General features: G+C 44.4%; 1 protein-coding gene across 3 annotated transcripts in view; it reads left to right on the top strand.

Moving 5' to 3' along the window:
• Positions 1-1,601: 1,601 nt before the first annotated feature.
• Chka (choline kinase alpha) overlaps positions 1,602-24,710 on the top strand; it is a 39,540-nt gene continuing 16,431 nt past the window's right edge. Inside the window, exons 1-4 of one of the 3 annotated variants that reach the window (XM_085833926.1) lie at positions 1,602-2,253; positions 11,637-11,748; positions 21,797-21,826; positions 22,763-22,816. In XM_085833926.1, coding sequence (XP_085690052.1) covers positions 1,916-2,253; positions 11,637-11,748; positions 21,797-21,826; positions 22,763-22,816 — 534 coding nt within the window. In that variant the 5' untranslated portion in view covers positions 1,602-1,915. The remainder of the gene's footprint in view (positions 2,254-11,636; positions 11,749-21,796; positions 21,827-22,762; positions 22,817-24,710) is intronic. The other 2 variants (XM_021151494.2, XM_021151495.2) reach the window with 2 other exon arrangements.

Raw genomic sequence — 24,710 nt, 5'->3', positions numbered from 1 at the left:
TTATCTAAATGCCTTCCTGGACGGAGATGTCGATTTCTTACTGTTCTAGCAACCAGTGGTATTCCTAGGCCAGGCCTCTTTTTTTTTTTTTTCAACTTGTCTGGAGTTCAACTCCAGGCCTAGCTCCACGGGATCGTCCAAAGTCTCCTTTCATTTGCACCCCCCCCCCCGACAGTCTCACTATGGAACTTGGGCTGTCCTGAAACTTACTGTGTAGACTAGGCTGATCTTCAGCTCATAGAGACCTGGCTGCCTCTGCCTCTGTGCCTCTCAAGTGCTGGGATTAAAAGCATGTGCCATTATGCACACATTATTTGCACTCTTTGTTTTGTTTTGTTTTCAAGACAGGGTTTCTCTGTATAGCCCTGGCTGTCCTGGAACTCACGTTGTAGACCAGGCTGGCCTCCAACTGAACTCAGAAATCCACCTGCCTCTGCCTCCCAAGTGCTGGGATTAAAGGCGTGCGCCACCACACCCGGCTTATTTTCACTCTTTTGTTCAGTAAGATCACTTTTGGGGGAGTAAGTCCAGACAAGTACCTATCTACTCTTTTTTGAAGAGTTTTTGGCTTCCAGCAGACTGTGAAAACCCACAAAGAAGTCATTTTCTGCATGCTGGGGTATAGCTAGAAAGATTTCTTTAGCTATACCCCACAACACAGACCTGTAGTTTTATATTCTTTGTAGCCTCAATTACTTCCTGGAAGTACTGAATGATGAGACCAAAGAATGAGGCAATGTGTGGGCATACAGCATAGGGGCCTTGGCCCCCTTCCATGCCCTAGGGCAAAGGTACATTAGTCATGGTCACGCGACTGGACAGCCCGGAAGAGGGGGGGGGGGCAGATGACAGCGTCCACAAAGCCAGGAATCGCGAAGCAAGCACCTTTGGCCAGCAATTCTGGAGGCTGTTGAGGCCAGGCTGTTAGGAAGATGTCCTGAGAATCTAGCTGACATCCTCAGCACCACGGACAGGGAAACTGAGGCTGCAGGCATGTTAGAGGGGGAGGCTTCTCTCTGAGCGGAGAGCGCAGCCAGCTGGCAAGTGGGTGTGTGGCCTTGACCCAATCTCTTTTTGATATTAGACCTGCAGATGGATAACGCCTCCGGCCAGGAGTTGTATCGGGCATGGATGCATCTCGAACAGCGCCTGGGAAATGTTGTAAAAACACACCCACAGAGCTCCTATGGGAGCTGCCTTGCCCTAAGGTCACGCGGAAAGAGCAGCCAGCCTCCAGACACCATTTTCCTGCAAAGTCCCCGGGGTCTTTCAAATCATCACTTTCAGACCTGGGGGCGTCTAAGGAAAGTTTCCCTTTCAACATCCACTCTAGGGTCTGCCAAAGCTACAGAAGCCTCGCCTCTCCTGCCCTAAGAGGCTCGAGTCCGCAAAGGCGCCACCTTGTGAGTGCAGGCAATCGAGGTAGCCTTTCCAGGACCCCGGGACCCCTAACAAGGCCCCGCCCCCGGTGCGCCGACCCCTCCCTCATCCTGGATTCAGCGCCTGAGCCTAGGAGGGGCTATGCCGCAGCCTATGGGAAAGCGGCGTGGCGAGGGTGGCGGCGGTTGTGATGCGCCACAGCGTCCAATCAGCGGCGAGCGCGGGGGCGGGCGGTGACGCTGGGCTCTCCGCGTGCGGCGCTGTAAAGGAGCGAGCGCCGCGGCCCACTAGAGCAGTCGCCTGCCGTCAGCCTCCCGCGCTGGTCTCTCGTTACTGCTGCCTGACGTCCATTGCTGCCTCTCCCCGACGTCGCCGACGTCGCCTCCCCGCGCGCTCCCACAACCGCCGCACGGCCGGTCAGTGAAGTCGGCGAGCCATTCCCCGCGCCGGCCCCCAGAGGCGGGCATCCAGCCGGACCCTGAGTGTGGCCCTCTCGTGCTGTGGCCGCCCGCGCCTTCTCCGCCGCTTGTTCAGCATGAAAACCAAGTTCTGCACCGGGGGCGAGGCCGAGCCGTCGCCGCTCGGGCTGCTGCTGAGCTGCGGTGGCAACGCTGCCCCGACGCCCGGCGTAGGGCAGCAGCGCGACGCCGCAGGCGAGCTGGAGTCCAAGCAGCTTGGTGGCCGGTCCCAACCTCTCGCGCTGCCGCCGCCGCCGCCGCCGCCCCTGCCGCTGCCCCCGCCGCCATCACCGCCGTTAGCGGACGAACAACCCGAGCCCCGGACCAGGCGCAGGGCCTACCTGTGGTGTAAGGAATTCCTGCCCGGAGCCTGGCGAGGCCTTCGCGAGGACCAGTTCCACATCAGTGTCATCAGGTCGGTGGCTGCGGCACCGCGCGGTGGTGGTGGGGGCGGTGGGGGGTGAGGCTGGAGGGAGGGGCGGGGCGGCGGCTTGGGTAGAGGTGAACGCCGCGCCGGGAATCCGGAGCACCCACTCCGCAGCGCGGAAGGCCGCCTGCGGGCGAGCTTTGAGAAAATGTGTGCTGGGATGCAGGTCCCTTGCGGAAGAACAATACTGTGCAGTTATACAAGTACATTCTGTACCAAAGCTCAAAATAGATGTGTCTAGGAAGCCGTTTCTCTACGTGCGCCTTGAATGAAAAAGGGATGTTGTTCCCAGCACTCCGGAGGCAGAAGCAGGCGGATTTTTGAGTTCGAGGCCAGCCTAGTCTACAAAGTGAGTTTCAGGACAGACAGGGCTATACAGAGAAGAAACCCTGTCTCGAAAAAACCAAAAATAAATAAATAAATAAAAGAAAAAGAAAAAAGGAAAAGGGGATGTTGTGGCTGGGCTTTAGAAAAAGGGAGGAAAAATCCCCGGGGAACTTTTCCATGTAGTACTTCTAGTCTGTAGTTTGATCACAACCGCCTCCCCCTCCAGAAATTCACCTTTGGCACTCAGGAAGCAGAAGCAGGCGGATCTCTGTATTATTGAGGCCAGTTTGGCCTACATAGTAAGTTTCAGACCAGCCAGAGCTACATAGCAAGACACTGTCTCCAAAAGAGGTAGAAGGAAATTGATGTGTGTTAATGGAAGGTAGCACTCACTCCTGTCTTTTTGAGGCTTAGGTCTTCATGTACCCGTGTTACTGGCCAGTGTCTGGAGGTGTGGCTCCACAAATAATCGTGAAGTAAAAAATTCCTCCTCCTTAGAAAGATGAATCTCCTGTGGGCAGAGTGATCATGAACATCTTTAGGTATTGGAGCCTGGCCTTCAACCAATGAGGATCCTATAAGCAAGCATATTCACTCACACACACACACACACCCACACACACCATGCGACTCTGGTTGTCTTGGAACTCACTATGTAGATAAACAAGCTGGTCTCAGACTCACAGAAATCCACTGCCTCCCCTAGTGCTGGGATTAAAAGCATCTGCTGCTATGCCTGGCTTTCCTCACTTTTACGTTTAAATATATTTCACCTTAGATTAGAAAATAGTTTTTTATATTAATAGTGTAACTATTAAGTAAATGTAACTGTACCCTTGCCATTTTTGCACAAGTGCTTAGCATTCAGTATTGAATACGGGTTGGGTTTTTTTGACCTTTAAAAACCCATTTGGTCATTTTCTACCAGTTTCTGTTTGATTGGTTGACCCAGTTGAGTGCCAAGTGTCTAGAAACTGGCTGGCTGGCTGCCACAAATAATCCTCAAATCCAGTTGTAGTCATTTGACTCCTTTAATGTGCCCAGTCTCTCACCAGAGTCATGAATGCAGCAAAGTTAACTCTTGGATGGACTGCACTTCCTCTTTGCCTTTTTTTTTTTTTTTTTTTTGGTTTTTTTCGAGACAGGGTTTCTCTGTGTAGCCCTGGCTATCCTGGAACTCACTCTGTAGACCAGGCTGGCCGAGAACTCATCCACCTGCCTCTGCCTCCCAAGTGCTGGGATTAAAGGCGTGTGCCACCATGCCCGGCCCCCTCTTTGCCTTTCACTGTTCAGGTCCCTCATGGATATTAGACTGTCCTAGAGGTCTATGAGCAGGTATTTAAAAGATAGTTGGTAGGAAGTGGAAAAAGAAGACCACAAATACTCCAATCATTGTTGAGTGTCCTAGAAAAATTTGTCCCCAACTTGTCCCCTGATAGGCTTAGCAGTTCTCTTTATTTTTGGTTTTCAAGACAGGGTTTCTCTGTGTAGCCCTGGCTGTCCTGGAACTCACTTTGTAGACCAGGCTGGCCTCGAACTCAGAAATCCGCCTGCTTCTGCCTCCCAAGTGCTGGGATTAAAGGTGTGCGCCACCACGCCCAGCTGGTTTAGCAGTTCTTACCAGGAGAATGGTAGCGATTACTGTAGCACGTTCTTCTTTCTCCCTATGGAAGTAAAGCAAGACCTGAGGGGATGTGATGTCCCACCCTTGGGAGGGGAGGTAGAAGTATCAAGAGTTAAAGGCTAGCCTGGGCTACATAGCAGCTTTGAAGTTGGAGACGAGCCTGGACTACATGAGACCTTTTTTCATCAAACCAAACCAAAACTCTAGAGGAGTGAATTGCCGGCCCGAAGTCCATTGATAGCTCTCTGGTGTTCCCCTCTTCTACACTGGTCCTGGGGTCTGTTTGGACAGCCCTGTACCCATAGGCCTGCTTGTGGTTGTCTCCAGGGACTGTGTCACTCATAAGTTAAATCTGTTTTGCTCAAACCAGTCATTGCAAAAGTATGGAGAATATTTTGGGGTTTTCTTTTTTTCCTCTAAGAGACAGGCCTTTCCTTTTTGGATTGCAGTATCTTTTAAAATGTGTCGTGCTGTAAACATTCAGGATAGTCCGTGGTTATAGACTGTTGAATTAGGAGAAAAGGTGATTTAGGATGTGGGGAAGTGGCGTAGCTGTTTCTTTTGCTGGATCCATTCCATCTTCCTGGTTTATACATCTCAGTTCATTCAGCCTGTCCCAGGTTTAACCTTTTGGCTTCTTCCCACCTCAGTATGTACTTTCTGTCCTACCCTCAGTCCCTTCAGCCTGTTTCCTCTTCCCCAGAAGTGTCTCCATTGTGGCCTCTAATACCCAGGGACAACTCAGAAATACCTTTTGCTCAGTGGCATGGTAACAGGAGGTCCCAGGGCATTGAATGAAAACATTTTAATGTCTGCTACTTTCTACCTAGTTCATTCTCCATCCTGTTGCCAGGGGCTTCTCAGGGGTTATCCATGGCTTCCATGGCTTTTGTAGCTAGGAAATAAAACCTAAAATTGTTTGCAAGGTCTAAGCTTGGGCTCCATTCTACCTGGAACTTCTTGTTACTCTTTTAATGGCCCTTCCCCCAGCCACAGCGACTGGCCAGTGCTTCTGAATGAGCCTTGTGTCTCGGTACCAGGCTTTTCTTTGCTCCTGCCCTCTGCTTGGCAGTCCTTTCCCCATGACTGCTTTTAGAATTCCTGCTTCAAGGCCTTACTTAGGGAGAACCAGAAAAAGGGAACTCCTCCCCCATCTATAGTTCCTCTCCAGCTACCGACCTTGACCTCAGTATTTAACATGCTCCGCTTGTTTCTACTTTGTGGTAGGACTGATTGCTAGAGAGCATTTCACATCCATCACTTTTTGGTATAGGGTCTTCTGTACTGAAAACTGACCTCTCTAACTTCTACTCGGTTTGGCTTTCTTTTTAGTCTTTTTGTTTGTTTGTTTTTGTTGTTGGGGGTTGTTGGGCAGAGTCTCGCTCTGTAGGCTGGCCTCCAGTTCTCAGTAATTCTGTCTCAGCCTCCAGAGTTGTGGGATTGATTACAGGTACGAATCTCGGGGCCTGGCTTTTCTTTTTTGTCTTTATTTTTTCTAGTATTAGGAATTGAACTCAAGCCAGAGTGTGCACTCAACACCTGACCTTGGACCTTGCCTTCATTGTGTTAACTACAAAATTATGATCAGACTTAGCATCATCTGGATTCTATGTTGGTGTGCAGAAATTGTACTGTTTTGCATTTTACATTTACGTGTTTGATTCATTTGAGTGAGGTTTATTTTCTTAGGTGTTTGTTTCTGGATTCTTTTATGCATGTGGATGTCCAGCTGTTTCAGGACTAGTTGTCAGAAGTCCTTCCTATTTTTCTCTATGGTGTGGCTCTTGCTCTTGTCAAGATTGCTTCTGTTTGTGGGCTCTCTGTTTTGTGTGTGCCAAGTCTTTAGTCAAGAAATTTTGCACTTTGTATTGCGGTCTTTTCCCAGGTTTATTTTTATCAACATGTTTTGTTTTAATTTTTTTGAGACATATTCTCACTATATATCTTTGGCCTAGAACTCACTATTATAGACCAAACTGGCCTTAAACTCAGAGATCTTGGTCTCAAGTGTTGAGATTGAAGGTATGTGCCAATAAACCTGGCTATTTTTTATTTATTTTTATTTTATATGTATGAGTTGTTTGCCTGCATGCACTTGTGTACATGTGCCCACTGTCCATGGAGACCAGAGGAGGAGGGTATCGAGGATGGTACCTGATCCCTTGTAACTGGACTTACAGGTGTTTATGAGCTGCTATTATGATACTGGGAACAGAGCCTGGGTGCTCTGTAAGACAAGCAAGTGCTCTTAACTGTTGAGCCTCCCTCCTTAATTAGTGTAGTCCTAAAGGGTGATAGTGATAGCTCTGATTCTTTTCTTCATTTCCAAAACTGTTTTGGCAAATCTGTATTTTTTGCCTTTTTATAAATTTTATAATTCATTTGTTGATTATCAGGACTTTTTTCTACATCTATTTTTCTACATCTACATTTATTTTGCTATAGACTCCTCAACGTATAAAAAGAGGAGCTTACATTTCTAGTAGTAAATAGGATTCTTTTTTTTTTTTTTTTTTTTTTTTTTTTTGGTTTTTCGAGACAGGGTTTTTCTGTGTAGCCCTGGCTGTCCTGGAACTCAGAAATCTGCCTCCCTCTGCCTCCCGAGTGCTGGGATTAAAGGCATGCGCCACCACTGCCCGGCTAAGGATTCCTTTTTTTTAATTAAAATAATTTGTATTTTATGACTGTTTTGCTTGCATGTATGTGTATGCACTACATGCCTGTGGTTTTTTTTGTTTTAAATAAATACTTAACTCAGGTCCTACAGATGCTTGGACTCTAGTTCCTTGGCAGAGCTGCCTTGCCTGCGGGCTTCCAGGTGCTTCTTCACCCATGGAATTCAGTCGTGGGGGTTGAGCGGCTACTGATTGGACAAGATCACAATAAGCCCATTTTCTTCCCCCTCTCTGTTAAAGGTTTATTTATTGATTTATATTTATTTTCCGGGCAGGGTTTCTCTGTGTAGCCCTGGTGGTCCTGGACCTCACTCTGTAGACCAGGCTGGCTATAGACTCAGAGATCCAACTGCCTCTGCCTCCTGAGTGGTGGGATCACTGCCTGGTCCAGCAAAGGTTTATTTTAGTGGTGTGTGTGTGTGTGGGGGGGGAGAGAGAGAGAGAGAGAGACAGAATGTGCTTGCTTACAGGAAAGTCCAAGGTGTGTATTGGATCCTCTGGAGGTGAAATGACAGGCAGTTGTGAGCTGCCTAATTGGAGGTGTGGGTGCTGGGAACTGAACCGAGATCCTTTGCAAGAACAGCAAGGTGCTCTTAACTGGACACATCACTCTCTGTAGACCCCCTCTTTAAAAATAGTTTGAATGTACTGTTAAGAGGACTGCAGGCTGAGCACTAACTGGAGTACTGCCTGAAGTAAATCCCCCTCCCCAACTCTCTTTTTCCCTTTCTTTGCTTGCTTGGTTCTGTGTAGCCCTGGGACCCAAGTGCTGGGATTTTAGGTACACACTTGCATACCCTTTCATCCCTGAAGTTGTGAGTTGTTCACACAGCTTCCAACAGTTTGTCAATTATGAGGGTTTCCTGACCTGTAGGTGCTGTATGGCGTTCTGCTTTACTTCTGCCAGCCTGTCTACTTTTTGGGGATCAGTCTGCTTGCAACCTCACCTCATTGATAAATCTAAGAGCTTTTTCTTGTTTGGATTGAGTGGTTCTTTCTGTTTGTTTTTTTGTTTTTCGAGACAGGGTTTCTCTGTATAGCCCTGGCTGTCCTGGAACTCACTCTGTAGACCAGGCTGCCCTCCAACTCAGAAATCTGCCTGCTTTTGCCTCCCGAGTGCTGGGATTAAAGGCGTGTGCCACCAGGCGTGGCTGAGTGGCTCTTTCTGTATGACATGCTGGAAACTGGAAATCTGAATGTTGCATCATTTTTCACTCTGGGTGGGAGTTCTGAGCATACGGCTACCCCTAAGCTGAGCTGTACTTAGGCACTTTTGGTTGGAACAGTGGGTGTGTTTCCTTTTCTTGTTCCTTCTATGCCCTTGCACCTTGTCTCTTGGCTTGTCCAGTTTCTGCACTGACACTTTTGTTCTGTTGTTGATTTTAAATTAATTATTAGTATTATTAGTATTATTGTTGGTTTTTCGAGACAGGGTTTCTCTGTATTGTCCTGAAACTGCCCTGGAACTTGTTGTATATACCAGACTGGTCTCACTCACAGAGATCCACCTGCTCACTATATAGTCCTGTCTGGCCTTAGACTTGCTGTGGAGACCAGGCTGGCCTCCAACTGAGAACTCTCCCTGCCTTTGCTTGAGTGCAGAGGTTATGCATGCACCACCAGACCTCATTTTTGCTGGCCTTCCCTTCCACTGGAGCCTTGTCAGCCAGCTTCTTAACCATTAAGCCCTGCACCCTATATTTTATATAGCATCTTTTACTGAATGTAGAACTCACCAATCTGCCTAGGCTGGCTAGTCAACAAGCTCAGTGGGTCCTGTGTCCTGTGCTGCCCAGTGCTGGATACACACACACACACACACACACACACACACACACACACACACACACTGATTTTCTTTTAGACAGGGTCTCTCTGTGTAGCCTTGATTGACCAAGAGCTTACTATATAGATCAGGCTGGCCTCAAACCTATAGAGATCAACCTTCCTCTGTCTCTAACTATAATTTTTAAAAAGAACCAAGGGCTGGAGAGATGGCTGGGCAGTTAAGAGCACTGACTGCTCTTCCAGAGATCCTGAGACCTGAGACGGTGGCTCACAACCATCTGCAATGGGATCTGATGCCCTCTTCTGGTGTATCTATCTGATGACAGCTACAGCACTGGGGTTAAATGGATGTGCCTCTACACTTAGTTAGCAAATTTTGTTTTTGAGACTTATATAAATCAGGCTGGACTCACATTTGCTGGCTTTAGACTGATTTGAGACTTTTGAGTGTTTAGTTTTGTTTTTTTTTTTTTTTTGGTTTTTCGAGACAAGGTTTCTCTGTATAGCTCTGGCTGTCCTGGAACTCACTTTGTAGACCAGGCTGGCCTCAAACTCAGAAATCCGCCTGCCTCTGCCTCCCGAGTGCTGGGATTAAAGGCAGGCGCCACCTCGCCCGGCTTGAGTGTTTAGTTTTGTTAGGGTTGTTTTGTTTAATTTTTTATTTTCTTTTTGTAAAGGGTCTCACTATGAAGCCCTTGCTGGCCTTGAATTCTTCCTGCCTCTGCTTCCTGGTGTCCAGTGATAGGTACAAAGAGTAAATAGGCTGCCAAGGTTTGAGAAACCGCCTGTATTTGACTTCCCTGTACTTTGACAGCAAGGCTCCCTGTGGCTGCAGAAAGAACAGTGTCTCATCCTGAAGGGCTTTGAAGCTGGTGAGACAGAAGGACATTATTTGTTTACACCTGCCAAGGGCATAGCCATCCTGTTATCTTCTCGAACTCCAGCTGGGGTTTTGTTGCTGTGTGTGGGAATCAGTCCCCACTCTTAAGTCTCCTGGGTGATATTTGCTGCCCTTGAGCTGACACTGCCTTTGAAGTCAGAAGACAGGTCTCTTTTTACCTCCCACAGGGAACAAACTGTTTTCTTTCTTCCTCTCCTGAAATCTTGAGGAGGACAAGTTGAGAGAAGGAAGCAAGCCAGCTAATTCTTGGGTTCCTTGTTTTATTTTTTTGGCTTTACTTTTTGTTTGTTTTGTTTTGTTTTTTGAGACAGGGTTTCCTAGCTGTCCTGGAAGCTCAGTAGATCAGACTAGTCTCAAACACAGAGATCCACCTGCCTCTGCTTTCCAAGTACTGAGATTTAAGGCATGTGCTACTTGGTTGAAACTTTAGTAGTTTTCCTTCTCTTCTTCTCTTCTCTTCTATTCTCCTTCTCTTCTTCTCCTCCTCCTCCTTCTCTCCTCCTCCTCTCCTTCTCCTCCTCCTCCTCTCCTCCTTCTCCTTCTCCTTCCTCTTTCTCTCTCCCTCACACACACATACACACACACACATACACACATATATATATATACACATACACACACACCCTAGCACATACATTCCATAGCACATATATGGACCAACCTCAGGTTGGACCTCAACATTTGCCTTTGAGGCAGGCTTTCTTCACTGCATATACTAGGCAGCTGGCCCATGAGCTTTTGGGGATTCTCCTGTCTCTACCCTTCATCTTGACAGAGACACACTGGGATTATATGCAAGTATTACTTTTCTGGCTTTTACATGGCTTCTGCCAGAGGTAAGGGAAATTACTCCTTTTGGGTGACAGGAACCAATTTTACAAGTTCTGAAGGAATGCTGGCTTTTTATCTAACTACAGAAATGCTTCAGCAGTCCAGCATGTGCTTATTTCTGGATATATGAACCACCTGAAACCTAACATTGGGGTTAAAAGGCCAGTGCCACCAACCCTATATTTTTAAAGAAAAGTATGAGGTAAGAAAAAGCAAGATTATAAGAATCAAAAGCATTTCATAATCTAATAAACATTTTTTTCTATATATCTTCTTGTCCTTCCTCCCTGCAGCTACAGTGATATGTGCACAATGATGACTCCAGGCCAGTAAAGTCTGTGAATCTTCTGTATGCATACTTTCAAATCTATTCACTCACTTACTTATTTAATTTTTGTGGGATGGAACACCCAAGAAAATTAAACAAAAACTCCAGTAGTTACAAACGTAACTCAATTATTTTTTCTTTATGTATTCTTGGCTGGCTTAGACCTCACAGAGATCTACCTGGCTCTGCTGTTCTTTGGTATTTCCTACTGGCTATGCTGGTGTTTGGCTTCAGTATCTTGTGCTTGCTATGCTGTATTGGGACTCGTGTTTATTGTAAAATGCTATACGAGATGCTGATAAATTTGTGGGTTCAAAGTCTGACTGACCCCTGAGACGCACTAAGTTTTGTCAGGTTGTCCTCTGATCTACTCACTGGAAAACACCCTACCAATGAAAAAAAGATCCAAAGATTTTTTGGTTTTTTGAGACAGGGTTTCTCTGTAGCCCTGGCTGTCCTGGAACTCACTTTGTAGAGCAGGCTGGCCTCGAACTCAGAAATCCGCATGCTTCTGCCTCCCACGTTCTGGGATTAAAGGCGTGTGCCACCACTACCTGGCTTGTCCAAAGATTTTGATAGTGATCACGATAATATAATGGAAATAGTAGGCTAGGAAAATATTCTTTGCAGAGCATTCCCATACTTAGTGCGAAGGGGCTTCTTCCTTGGTCCTTCTCACTTTTAAGTTATATGAGGATGACTCAATGGTTCCAACTCTAGGAAAAACAGATTGAGGATTTATCTGTTTAATAGAATTCATTTGTTTGACAATGGGGGTTCACATTTCAAATATCCTGAGAGAATACACCAAGGCTCAGATGAGTGTCCTTCAGCTTGTCTATCTTCACCGCAGAAGAAGGTCTGAGCTTTTCCTTCCTTCTGTGTATTCTCTTGCAGAGGTGGGCTCAGTAACATGCTGTTCCAGTGCTCCCTGCCAGACTCCATAGCCAGCGTTGGCGATGAACCTCGGAAAGTGCTCTTGCGACTGTATGGGGCAATCTTAAAGATGGTGAGTTCAGGGTTCACCTGGGAGGGGTTGGTCCACTGATATTTCACTCTTTCCTAAGATACCTGCAAAGAGATCCTAAGTACTATAGACATGTACTAAAGATACTTACTGCTTTTATTTTAATTGGGCTGCACACTTGGCTTATTGTATACAGTCTATCACTTCTTATTTTTTAATCTAATATTAATTAATAAACTAGGACCTAGAGAAATCAAGGTTGACCTTTGATAGTGATTTCTTCATTGAACTTTTCAGCTTATTCTTAGATGATAAATTTTAACATGGGGAAGGTATTTTAGACCTAATCAGCAATATTTTATCCTGTTTGTACAATTTTTATTTAAAATATTTTGATTTTATGCATATGGTTGTTGGCCTGTGTGTGTCTATCATGCATGCAGTACCTGTGGGGGCCAGAATAGGGCATCAGAAACCCCAGGACTGGAGTTAAAATGGTTGTGAGCTACTATGTAGGTGCTGGGAATTTTACTTCGCCTCTCTGCAAGAGCAACGGCTCTTACTTAAAGTATGTGCAATTATTAGCATCCTGTTCGAATCGTTTGAGCTTTAAGGAGTGTGACAGTTAACAAAGTATGACTTCAGTGCAGGTGAATGGTTGGATTATTAACATTTCTCTGAGAGAAACGCTTTGAATTTCTTACATTAATGATCTTTGTACTTTATTTATTTATTTATTTATTTTTTGAGGCAGGATTTCACTGTAGCCCATGATGGCCTGGGACTCACTATATTAATCCAGACTGGTCTTAGACTTGTTTTGGTCTCCTGCATTCTGTGATTACAGCCACGTACCACTAGGCTTGCTGCCAAACTGTAGTTTTGCTTTGTTTTTTTAAAATCTATTTTGTGTGTGTGAATGCTTTGCATGCATGTATGGCTGTATCACTTGCATGCCTGGTTCCTTTGAAAGCCAGAAGAAGGCATCAGATCCCCTAGGTCTGGAGGTAGAGAACTTTGAACTGCTATGTAGGTGCTGGGAATCGAACTCTGAACCTCTAGAAGATCACTCGTGTTTTCAACCACTGTGTCGTCTCTCTAGCCCAAAAGTAACATTTTAAAGCACAGTTTTTGAAAAAAATTGGTGTCCTTTAGGCACATTTAATGAAACAATCTTATTTTTTTCCCTTTGAGTATCACTGTCTGATGTGTTCCATCTTATCTTTTAAAGCATTTTCTATTTCAGCAGTACTTTTAGATAGCTGCTGAAATCACTTATGTTAAATCTAATCTATCGAGTCTGCCATTTCTAAGCAAAACTTAAATAGAAGCATTTTCTTTTTTCTTTTTTAAAAAAATGTGTTATTTTATGTGTATGGGTTTATGTGCACTGGGTTTGCCCAAGGAGGTGAAAGAAGGGAGCAGATCCCCTGAAACTGGAGTTTTAGCCATGTTGTGAGCTGTCGTGTGGATGATAGAATTTGAACCCAGGTTCTCTGGAAGAGCAGTGTCCTTAACCACGGAGCCCTCTCTAGCCCTAGTAGAAGCATTTTACATGCTTACAGTATGTTCTTCCATGTGTTACATACACTAAAACTTTCATTTTGTGTTTTTGAGACAGGATCTTCACACTGTCTCCAAGCAGGCTACACTCAAACAGCAGTGCCCTTGTCTTGGCCTCCAAGTTATAAATACTGGGATTATAGGCCTGAGACGCCATGTCTAGACCTTGCTGCAGTAATGAGAGTTTTGACATGCTCTGCAACTGTGCTTGACAGTTGGTCTAGTAAGGTTGTCACCACCTAAGTACAGCCACTTGAAATGTGACATGTGGCTGATGAACTGAATTTACATTCTATTCAAATTGACCCTGTCACATGGACTTGGAGGTTAGTCTACTGGATAGCTGAACTCTGTGTAGGTGCCATAGAAACTCTTACATTAGTTAAGATAATGCAAGTGTCTGCAAACAGGTTTTTTCAAACAATACCTCAGTTTATTTTTTGAGAAAAACACTTATACTGTTAGGTAGCTCAAAAATAAAAGAATGTGGATTACCAAGATGGCTTAGTGGGTAAAGGGCCTGCTGCAAGGTGGCTCAAGTTCAGTACCTGAGACCTCCATGGCAGGAGAACCACATCCTGGAGACTCCTCTGACCCCACACGTGTGCTTTAGTTGAGCAACAACAGTGAGAACACTAAATTAGATGTAAGACAAGATTTAAGTGGTTAAATCTATTTAAGGTAGAATTCATTAACTCTTACCATCTAATAGAGGAGAATATAGTTTACAAACAGACCATTTGAATTTAGGGAGAGGTACATCTCTCTAATCTTAGCAGATAAGAACCACATACCAAGCCGGGCGTGGTGGCCCACATCTTTAATCCCAGCACTTGGGAGGCAGAGTTCAAGGCCAGCCTGTTCTACAGAGTGAGTTCCAGGACAGCCAGGGCTACACAGAGAAACTCTGTCTCGGAAAAAAAAAAAAACAAAAAAACAAAAACAAAACAAAAAAAAGAACCACATACCTGACTGGACAGTGGTAGCACAAACCTTTAATCCCAGCTCTCAGGAGGCAGAGGCAGGCTGATCTCTGAGCTCGAAGCCATCTTGGTCTACACAGTGGGTCCAGGACAGCCAGGATTACACAGAGAAACCCTGTCTCGAAAAACCAAAGAAAAGAAAAGAAGAAAAGAAAAGGGAAGAAAGGAAGAAAAAAAGAAAAGAAAGTTAGGAAAGGAAGAGGGGGAAAGCCTATACCAAGCAGTCTTACCTTGATGTAATAGAAAATAAAACAATTTTTGACAGGTTTTTCATTTGTTTCATAGCTGAGAATTCATATTTTCATATAATTAATATAGTTAGCTTAAGTGCAGTTTTCCTACCGAAGTTAAAATAGTCATGAATTTACAGCTTCAATTTGCATTTTTTTAAGAAGATTAATGATTATGTACGAGTACATTGTAGCTGCCTTCATACACACCAGAAGAGGGCATCAGATCCTAGTACAGATGGTTGTGAGCCACTATGTGGTTGCTGGGATTTGAACTCAGGACCTCTGGAAGCACAGTCAGTGCTCTTACCCACTGAGCCGTCTCACCAGCCCCCTGAATTGCACTTTTTTTTTTTTTTTGAGGGAGGGGAGTTCTCAAACTCTGCAGGGTCTAGCAGGAATATTTGCTCCCAGCTTGGAGTTTTGGATATTAATGGCTGCTGGCCGTTGGGGATACTGTGAGAACACAGTGAGAGGAATCAAATTCAGGGATGCTGAAAATGGCTGTGTAGCAGAGAGAGTAGAAAGGAGGAACACATGTGAGAGCCAAGCCAGAAATGTAGGTTGGGCTTCCATGGCGCCATGCCAGGACTATACCATGGATTTTAATTCTTTGCAGATAAATTTTATTTTATTTTTCTCTTTTAGAACTTTCAAATTAAGCGAATGAATTGAGCTATCATGGAAGGAAATATTTAAGGTCTATGGTGAGGGTTTGTTATTATCACAATAACGACCCTGCCACATTCATAGCACATGCAGCCGAGAAAAACAGGAGTGTCCTTACTCTAGTAATCAATAAACCCATCGCCTTAGTAAACCTGCACCAAAGGAACGCTTAAATCATAGGAGAATTCAAATTCTGTTTCTCCTTCTTTATCTCTACTACACATGGGAGCAGTGTGTTTATCCAGACACAAATGAAGTGTCTCCCTAGCCAGCTGTGTCAGTGCCATAAGTAACTTTTGAGGGCCACACCTTCCTCTCTCCAAGAGTATTAGTTGAAGAGTTGAAGACTACTACACATAATGGCAGGCTTAGTTATTTTTCAGAATTTTTTGACGATTGTGTAATTTTAGGATGGATTTAATTTAGTATGTCCCTTTAGTATTCCCTTTTCCCGTACTTTTTTTCTTTCCCTTTTCCTATTATTGCTTTAAGCGTTTTGAACTTCTTACTTCTGAGAATCAGATACTAAATGGAAATATTTCTTAAGCTTATTCCTTTGATCCATAATTGTTTGGTTTAGAATAACTAACTGCTTCTTAGCCTTTTCATTTCTCATCCTGATATTTTGAGATTCTAATGTCCTTTATTCCTATAGTCACAATGAAATGACTGCTCTTTGGTGCAGTTCTAAGGGTACAAGAAAACCATGAGGTAACTCTGGGTTACCTGGGTTAACCCTCTGGGTTAAGGCCCACAGTTTGTGTCCCCCCAGACATCTGTCTCTTCCTATCCCCCTTATTCTCTCATGAAACATAAGCAAACTTCCCAATTGTGTCTTCAGGTTCTGTTTAGGATTTCTGTGAGTTTTATGGGCATATGTAAAAGTCCTTGGTTTAAAAAGGGTAAGAAAGTTTCTTTTGAAAATGAGTACAAGATGAGACAAGGGCCACACTGTGCAATATTTATAGGAAATTTTGAAACAAGAACATACTAGGTTGTTTTTAACATGGCAGCACAATTTAGCGGCTTTACATAACCTAGCTTCTATTTTAATGAAGAGGCTGTTTTTATTAGGTAATGAAAACAAAGCTTAAGTATAAAACTACTGTGAACTAAAATAGTTTAGTAGAAAATTTGAAAAGTAAATAGTGGAACCTTTCCCACTTTGGATGGCAATATAATTATTAGAAGAGAGCCAGATGTCAGTGTAACTTGAATTTTTTCTTTGATACTGGAAAGGAACGTGAGCTCTGCAGCATCCTTTAGCAAAGAAGTAAGTTTAGTTGATTACAGATAAGTAATTTATCATGAATTGTGGGGGACACAAATGTCAGTATGTATTGTCCGTGTGGTGTCAGCTATTTCAGTTGGCAGAAGGCTCAGAGGGTGCCTCATCTTCCCTGTGCCAGATTCTCTGCACGAATAGCGGGACTGGCCTCAGCACTGTGGACAGCCTGGGCATGAGTGTCTATAACACATCAAAGCTCCTTCCAGTACTGGCTGCAAAACAATAACAGAAGGCTAATATTACTGCTTGTTTGAATACTAACTATAATTAAAGGTATCAAGGCACAAAGCAGATATGTATCACTGATCCAAAGATTATAATTTAGAACATTGTCCCTTTTGAGTTCAGAAGAAAACACAATGTATTCTTATTTTCTCTTAATTACAGTTTAAAAATTAAACCACAGTAAGAGTAGCTTATACACAATCAGTACAGAACTATTGGGTACTGAGAAATTAGTTGTCCATGAATATTTCTGTGAAGAATTCAGGTCATACTTTGTGCAGTGACTGGAGAGCCAGGCCCTGGCACTGAGGTCTGGGAACTGCCATCTTTTCCTTGTTACATTAATGTCATTATGAGTTCAAGTTGTTTGGTTAACAAAGATCCCCTGTGCTTCAAGAACAGTGTAATTACATCTGTCTCTGAGGCAGCTGGAACCTCATTCGCAGAAGTGAAACACTCCCATCATGGGCACCCACTAGCCTTTCTCAGCTAATGCTCTCCAGATGTGGTTGCCAAATCACTACCTATTGTCCTTCAATACCTGCTTTGGTGCCTTCTGGTAACTAAATAAACCAGACTGACTGTCTAATTTTGGTGTATTCAAAGTGTTTTTGCCTTGCTGGTCATAAGTGTTTGGGATTTTAGCACAAAGCCAATGCAGATCTTGTCTCTGGAGTGATGACTTGGCCACAGCCCACCCTGCTCTGGGAAGGAATGTATTGGGGGAGTGAAGGGTGTGGGGGGTAATGTACCACTTTAGCTGTGTGCATGTGTTCTCTGCTGCAGGCTTGTCCATGCGATCGTGCCTGGAGCACTCTGGTTTCCAGGTGACAGACACGATTCACGGTATAGTATGAGATCTCTGAAGTTGGAGCATTCTCTACAGCTTTCATTTCTTTATTTAGTTTTTGGATTCAAGAAATGCTTTTTTAAAAAAAAATTGTAATGCTTGTTAAGTAGCAGCAGCTACAGTTCTGTGCTTAAAGAGGTGCAGTGATTAAGATTTCAGAATGTTATATATTGAAATACCACCTTTTCCTTTTTTTTTTTTTTTTTTTTTTTTTGGCCAGGGCAAACTAGAAAACCTACCTTCTGTTTCCTCAGTAGAAAATGACGAACATTTAGTAATGCTCAATTCATGGCTTCAACTTGCAAGTGCAGTTGCAGTACTCAGTTCTCCCTCCAGCACACCATGCACATATATCTATTGGTGGTGGGTTAAAGATAGACACCCTTCTTCACCTTCAGCACTGGGTGCCATTTCCTGTGTGAAGCCTAGCAGTACTGACCTACCCTGGAAGTATGCCAGACCAGAGAGCTGAGACACTCTTGGAAAAAGTCACTTACAACCCTTGGGAATGCAAGAAGCCTCAGGTCAGTCACCAGGTTGACTGGAAAAGACCTGAACCCTGAGAATGTGCTGAAAGGAGCCTCCAGTTTCTGGCTTCCACTTGCCAATGTTGGCATATGTCCCCAAGGCCTCTTAGAGGCTCTGATCTGCCACCCACATTCATGAAGTCAGCCATGTTAAAGACAAACTCATGTGCAGGAAGGTTTTGACTTGTTTAGATCCCATGAGCTAATTATATAAGCTGCATTTTAAACCATTGCATTGAGATCTTGTAACCTGTTCTGTAATGTATTTTTACAGTGCTGTACCCTCACCTGAGATGGAACAACAACATTAATTAGTAGCAGGGACTGTGCAGAATTTTGGCGCTACTTCCATGTTAGGATGTCTCTTGGCAGAGATAGTTCAGGCCTTTAATCTCAGCATTCAGAAGGCAGGAGGCAGGAAGATCCCTAAGTTCCAGGCCATTGAGGAACATACTAAGATCTTTTCTCAGAAACATTAAAAAACTAAGCAACAACAAAAGCGGTGCCACCTAGAATTGGGTGTGGTTGTTGAGCTGGAGTGAAGACTTCATGTCTTCACAGCCAGGCCTGGGCTGCACAATAAGGGCCGCTCCTTCTTTCCTGGGATCCTGGTAGACTGCAGACTAGAAGATGCTCAGGTTCTGCTTAGTCCTGCTTGGGTGTTGGCTCTTATTCCAAACTAAACAGACTATTTAGTTAGGCTCTCCTCCTCTCCTCTCCTCTCCTCTCCTCTCCTCTCCTCTCCTCTCCTCTCCTCCCTTCTGTCCTTTCTTTTTTATTTTCTTTCTTTTTTCTTTTAGTTTTTTTCAAGATAGGGTTTCTCTACATAGCTATCCTGGAACTCATTCTGTAGACCAGGCTGGCCTCAAACTCAGAGATCTGCCTGCTTCAGCCTTTCAAGTGCTAGAATTAAATTAAAGGCATGCACCAGCACCACTTGTTGGTTATTCTTTCTTAATCCCCCATAAGTCCCAGGCCATTTTAAAAGGCGCATACGCACACACGCACACACACACACAATTAAAAAAGAAGACATTGTAGATGCTCGAAATAATTTAATCTGCAGACCCTCCTGGGCCCAGACTCAGAGCACAACAACATGCTATTTTATTTCAACTCACAGATGAGTCTCTGGAGTTTAGTCAAATACATTTTTCTCATTAATTATTTGAGGAGTCTTTTATTGAGAATTTGCCAAAATAAAGTCTGTTAAGTCGATTTTTTCTGTGTGTTGGTTTCAGTGAGCTTAGAGACAGAAGCTTGTACTAGTTTGGAATAATATGTAACTCAAAGAGTGCTAGGGACTGAGCCAGAGGCCTCACCTGTACTACATGGGGATGCTGCCACTGAACTCTACCCAGCCCTAAAGTAGGCTTTTCAACCTACTTTTATACAGCAGCAAATTTAATCCAGTACTATCTGTCACCCTATGATCCAAAGTTGTCTTTCCTGTTCCTGTCCCTGCTGAGCATTTGGAATCCGCTCACTGTGTAGCCCTGACTGACCTGCAACTCACCATGGAGACCAGCAAAGCACTGAATCAGACTGAACACGTTTCCCTCTTCTCTTCTCTTCTCTTCTCTTCTCTTCTCTTCTCTTCTCTTCTCTTCTCTTCTCTTCTCTTCTCTTCTCTTCTCTTCTCTTCTCTTCTCTCTCCTCTCCTCTCCTCTCCTCTCCTCTCCTCTCCTCTCCTCTCCTCTCCTCTCCTCTCTCTTGTTTGCTGTTGTTTGGTTTTTCGAGACAGGGTTTCTCTGTATAGCCCTGGCTGTCCCGGAACTCTTTGTAGATCAGGCTGGGCTTTCTTTTTTTTTTTTTTTTAAGGAGTTATTTATTATATGTGAGTACACTGTCACTGTCTTCAGACACCCCAGAAGAAGGCATCAGATCTTATTACGGATAGATGTGAGCCACCATGTGGTTGCTGGGATTTAAACTCAACCCTGTGGACCTGTGGAAGAGCAATGCTCTTAACTGCTGAGCCATCTCTCCAGCCCACATTTCCTTTTTTTTTTTCAGGGGATCCAACAGTCATCAGACACACGTGTTCATAGCCACATTCAAACACACATGATTAAAAATAAAAGCATAGAATAAAAAATTGTAAGACTGCACATAAATAGATATTATATAGGGCCATTGAGAGGCTTAGTGAATAAAAGCATTTGCCATACTAACCTGATAGCCTGAACTGTATCTCTGGAACCACAGTGGAAGGAGAGAGCTAATTGCCAAAGATGGCTCTCTGACCTCCAGCACACACATAGATAATAAAATAACTAATATTAAAATTTGGGTAACTTTCAAGTTAGTTGGAGGAAAATGTAAAGTTGTACTCAATGTTTAAACAAAGTATTTTAATACCTGCCTTAAATAAAGTTGTGTCAATAACATAAATTAGTACACATTCTAAATTCCTAATTTGCTCTCTGTCTGGACAGTCTTTGGGACTCCCACACAGAGTAGGTGTCGGCTGGTGCACCCTAGCCGGTGTCTGCCTTTATACAAGTTCATGGCCCATCTCTCTTCCTGCTTTGAGATTTCCTGTCCTTTCTCCCCAGTTCCAGCTCATTCTGTACTGAGGAAATAGAACATGGGACTACAGAAGTCCATCTTGTCTTTGTGATGGTGCTCTTATGGTATAGATCATAGGTTCCACTTGGAACAGGATGGGGTGAGTGGGTGTGGGAAAGGAGCAATGGAATTTATGTCCTGGTATTGTTAACAATATCTTTAAAAGGAGCAGTTTTGGGACTAAGGTAGTTTGTATTTTTAGGTAAAGTGTTTGGAGAGCACCATTAGACAGGGAAAGGACTTCTGTTAGCTAACAACCTGTTAACTGTTTCCCTAAGATACAGTTAGAGCAGGAACAGCCTAGGAATAACCATAGTCACTTAGGGTTTTGTACAGGTCAAATCCCGTTACAGCAAAGATCAGAGAATGTGAAAATTCTTCATTTGTCCTGACTTTCTACAGTGTATTAGTATGTTACTATCAGACCATAGAACTTGTTTTGTTCATAACTTTCCTTGAAGACCCCATTGGGTCTCCTGATTGACATGCAGTCAGTTCCCCCAACCTGAGTCAGCTCTGAGGCACTACCATGTGGCTGCCTACACCAGCCACAGCAAAGAAGCATCAGGATTGTTTATGTGTGCTTTGAGGGAGCACTAACAGTAAAAAAGCAGAGCCTGTCATTCATGAGGAACCCATAGATCCCTTGAGATAAACTGTTGGGCGATACCAAAACAATGGGGCCAGTGCCAGAGTGCTCTGTGTATAAGAAGCGGTAAAACTTTCTAATCCCCGAGTCTCCTCACACTGTCAGCAAAGGGCAAGGGCTCTTGGTATAGTTTGGCTTTTGTACCTTTCATTGTAACGGGATTTAACCTGTAACATGTAGATTTTCATCAGAGAAATGCAGATTACACAGATGAAAGTAGCAGCCATGTATGTACTTACTGCTCTGTTAGAGATGTACTCACCCGCATGGTGTGTTCCTACATGTAAGCACCAGTGTTAGGAGCCTCTTGCACATAGTTTTATGAACATGGATGTTTACACTGTCTGCTTTTATAAAGAAGTAAGATAAATGTACCTTTTATACGAAACACATTAAGACATCTGTTGGAATGTTATTGGCATATGATTGTGAGAGCCCTTGCTTTATCACAGGGTCTTTTGAATGCTGCTAGAGTAGCCGGTGTTGCTTAACGTGGCATTTTTTTTCCTGTCCACACTTTCCACCCTTGGTACAGGTGTTTTTGATAAAGCTGTGGAATGGCAAGGTATGTTTTTTATGGGCTGTTCAAGAATCTGTTAGCTTAAAATTCTTCAATGGAGGTTTCCTTTACAGGATACCTTTTGGGTTTGGCTCAAGTAAACCTGATGTAATTGTAAGATAACAGTTTTGAAGGCAGCTGATTGTACAATTTTGACAAAACTCTTATATTCTGATTTTATTTTTCCCTTCCCATTATTAAGACAGTGTTTCCATTTAAAGCACTTGGGGTGGGGGGAGCTTTAAGAAATAGCCCAAGCTCTTAGCCCCAGTCGATGATCCAGTCTGTTTTTATTGTTAGAAGCCTGGTTGCCAGTAATTTGCAATTTCATAAAGGAAACTGATATAATGTGGCAGTTATGAGCTAATCCTAGGGCTTTGTTAAATGCACAGTCCTCTGTATATAAGAGGAACAGATGAGATAGAACTTCGACTGGTTGGAACAAAGGGCTAGTCTGGGCAAGTGGCAGGTGCGTAGAGCTCACATGCTTTATCATCTGCTGCGTGCTGTCCTCTGTCCATGCTGTTTGCTGCCTGCAGCCCTCCACAGGCGTGTTCACATTCCTGTTTTGCAGGTTCGGTTGAGAGAACCACATAGCTAATTCAGGCAGAGCTTTAGACGGCCTGATTGGAAGAGAGCACTCTCTAGTGACTTTCCTCTAACAGTGAACTTGTGAAAGGTACATGGGGACAGCCATGAGAGGCACAGCTATTTGGTCTCAGCAGTACATCCCTTTCCTTGTAAAAAGATGAAGCATTTGAAGGTTTTGGCACAAGTGCTGGAGACTGCTGGTGCCTTTAGACTATGCTGGTCACCTGGGGGGCCAAAAGCCCTTGTTAAATATCTGAGGTGTTTTGTGAACACCCATTCTGTGGTTGCAAAGTTAGTGTCTGCTTAGAGTGCTCCATCTCACCGGAAGTGTTTGCTTTTTCTCATTCATAGAGGTCCTGTAATAAAGAGGGATCCGAACAAGCTCAGAATGAAAATGAATTTCAAGTAAGTAAGTCCCTTCTCATTTGCATGAGCTGTAAACTGGTGGTGGTCAGCCCTACCTGCCGAATTGTGGTTTCTGTACTCTTTTTCAAAAGAAGGGCTCTGGACCAGTTGGAACCAGCTCACTAAGGCTGAGCCGCAAGGAGCTTCCTGACTCCTTAGGTTAGGGAGTCGAATTGTCTGTAGTGACAATTTCTAAGCAGTGTTTGAGAAGCAGACTTAGGTAATAATGCCTGATACTCTGCTGTAGAGGCATCTGTCTCCCCTGGCAGTGTCTCGCCATCATTAGGAAGCAGATCATTGCCTGGTTGTCTGACTGGTACTCTTGCCCCTAGGAAGTGGCAGTGCTTGTCCTGGGTTTGGTAGCCAGGTTGGAAAGGTTTCTTCCCAGATTCTGAAATGGAGCCAATGACACCGAGACATATGCATTCGAGGGAACTTGAGACTCCAGATGTGAAATGAGCTGTGGAGTGTGGGCACCTAGTGACGATTCTCCTGTGTATTTAGACTTACAGGGAAGGGGCACTTGTGTGCACAAGATGATCAATGTCGCATGGCCAGCTGGCCACCCCTGGAAGGTTCTGGACTGTAAGCTGGTGCTTCCTGCTTTCCCTGTCAGGTTGCAGCTGCAGTAGCAACCCAGTAGTAGAGTCTCCTGTCCCAGAAATTTGCTGCTTTGCCTGCTGGCACCCACATTCTTGTTCATTCCTCTCTTGGGTTTCAGCTGCCATCCTCAAAGACAGACAATCACAGCTGTCCCTCACCTTCCTTCTCAGGACCCGCTCTACAGGGATCTGACTTTGCCTGTGATTTGGGGTTGGCATGTACAGAGTTAGTTACAGAGTGTGGGAGAGTTGGTTTCCATTCCTCATTGCCACCTGTTTTATCCCCAGATCCACATAGTGGAAGGAAAGAACTCAAAATTTATCTTCTGACCTCTACATGTGCATGCACACACATACAAACACGTGCATATATAAATGCCAAAATAATAATTGTCCTCCTCTTCTCACTATTGCTCCAGAGCCCACAGGTCATCCCTTCATGCCCTCTGCAGAGGACATTTTCTATCTAGCTGTTCACAAGTGCTGCTGTCTCCTGCTTCTTCCATTTTGCATCCAAACATTTAACAAGAGAAACCCCAGCCTTCATCCTGGTCTGTGGGCTGTCTGCTTCTTGCCTCATTATGCTAAGATTCTGTAACATGTTGGCGTCCCTTCTGACCCCTGTCATCGTTCTGTGGCTGGCCCTCCTGAGCTTTTCCAATTATTCCTTCTAATGTCCTCTCTGTGTCTGTGTGTCCTGACAGAAGTGGGAGGAACCCTCTGTCATGTGGGTCTTAAGCAGTTACTTTGACTTCTTGGAGGTCTGTAGTGCAGACATTGTCCCCTCCATGAATATTCTCCACTGGCATTCCCTCCATATAGCCTCAGTGCTTTCTTCTGATTGACAGTCCTGTAACCCCTACCATGCTGAACCTAGCCGAACCCCCATGCTTGCCTTTATTGCACTGCACTCCACAGCCCGAGCTAATGCACTCTAGAGAATCTCACATTTGGGAGAGAGAGCTGGTGTTCCACCTCAGCAGTGCTTGCTGCCTGGCAGCCTGCTAAGCCTCACACTCAGGTTTGCCTTGGGTTCTAAGGTCTGTTTCAGGTATCTGTTTTCTCTCCAGCTTTCCTGTCCCACCCTAGGTATGAAGTATGAAACTCATTCTTAGGCTGCTCATCCCTTATCTGACATCTTCTATTCCAACCCCTTCTCTTTTGTGCTACCTTCCACTGGCAACCCCTATGGAGGGAATCTTTGTCTTACCTTTTTTAAAAAGGAAAAAGCAAGCTGAGGCTATAGCTTAGTGGTATAGTGCTTGCCTGACATCATGACAGCAAGAGCACCC

Source organism: Mus caroli, unplaced genomic scaffold (genome assembly GCF_978045245.1).
Source record: "Mus caroli unplaced genomic scaffold, Mus_caroli_1 scaffold_20, whole genome shotgun sequence".
Classification (NCBI taxonomy): Eukaryota; Metazoa; Chordata; class Mammalia; order Rodentia; family Muridae; genus Mus; species Mus caroli.
This window is presented reverse-complemented; position numbering and strand designations above follow the sequence as displayed.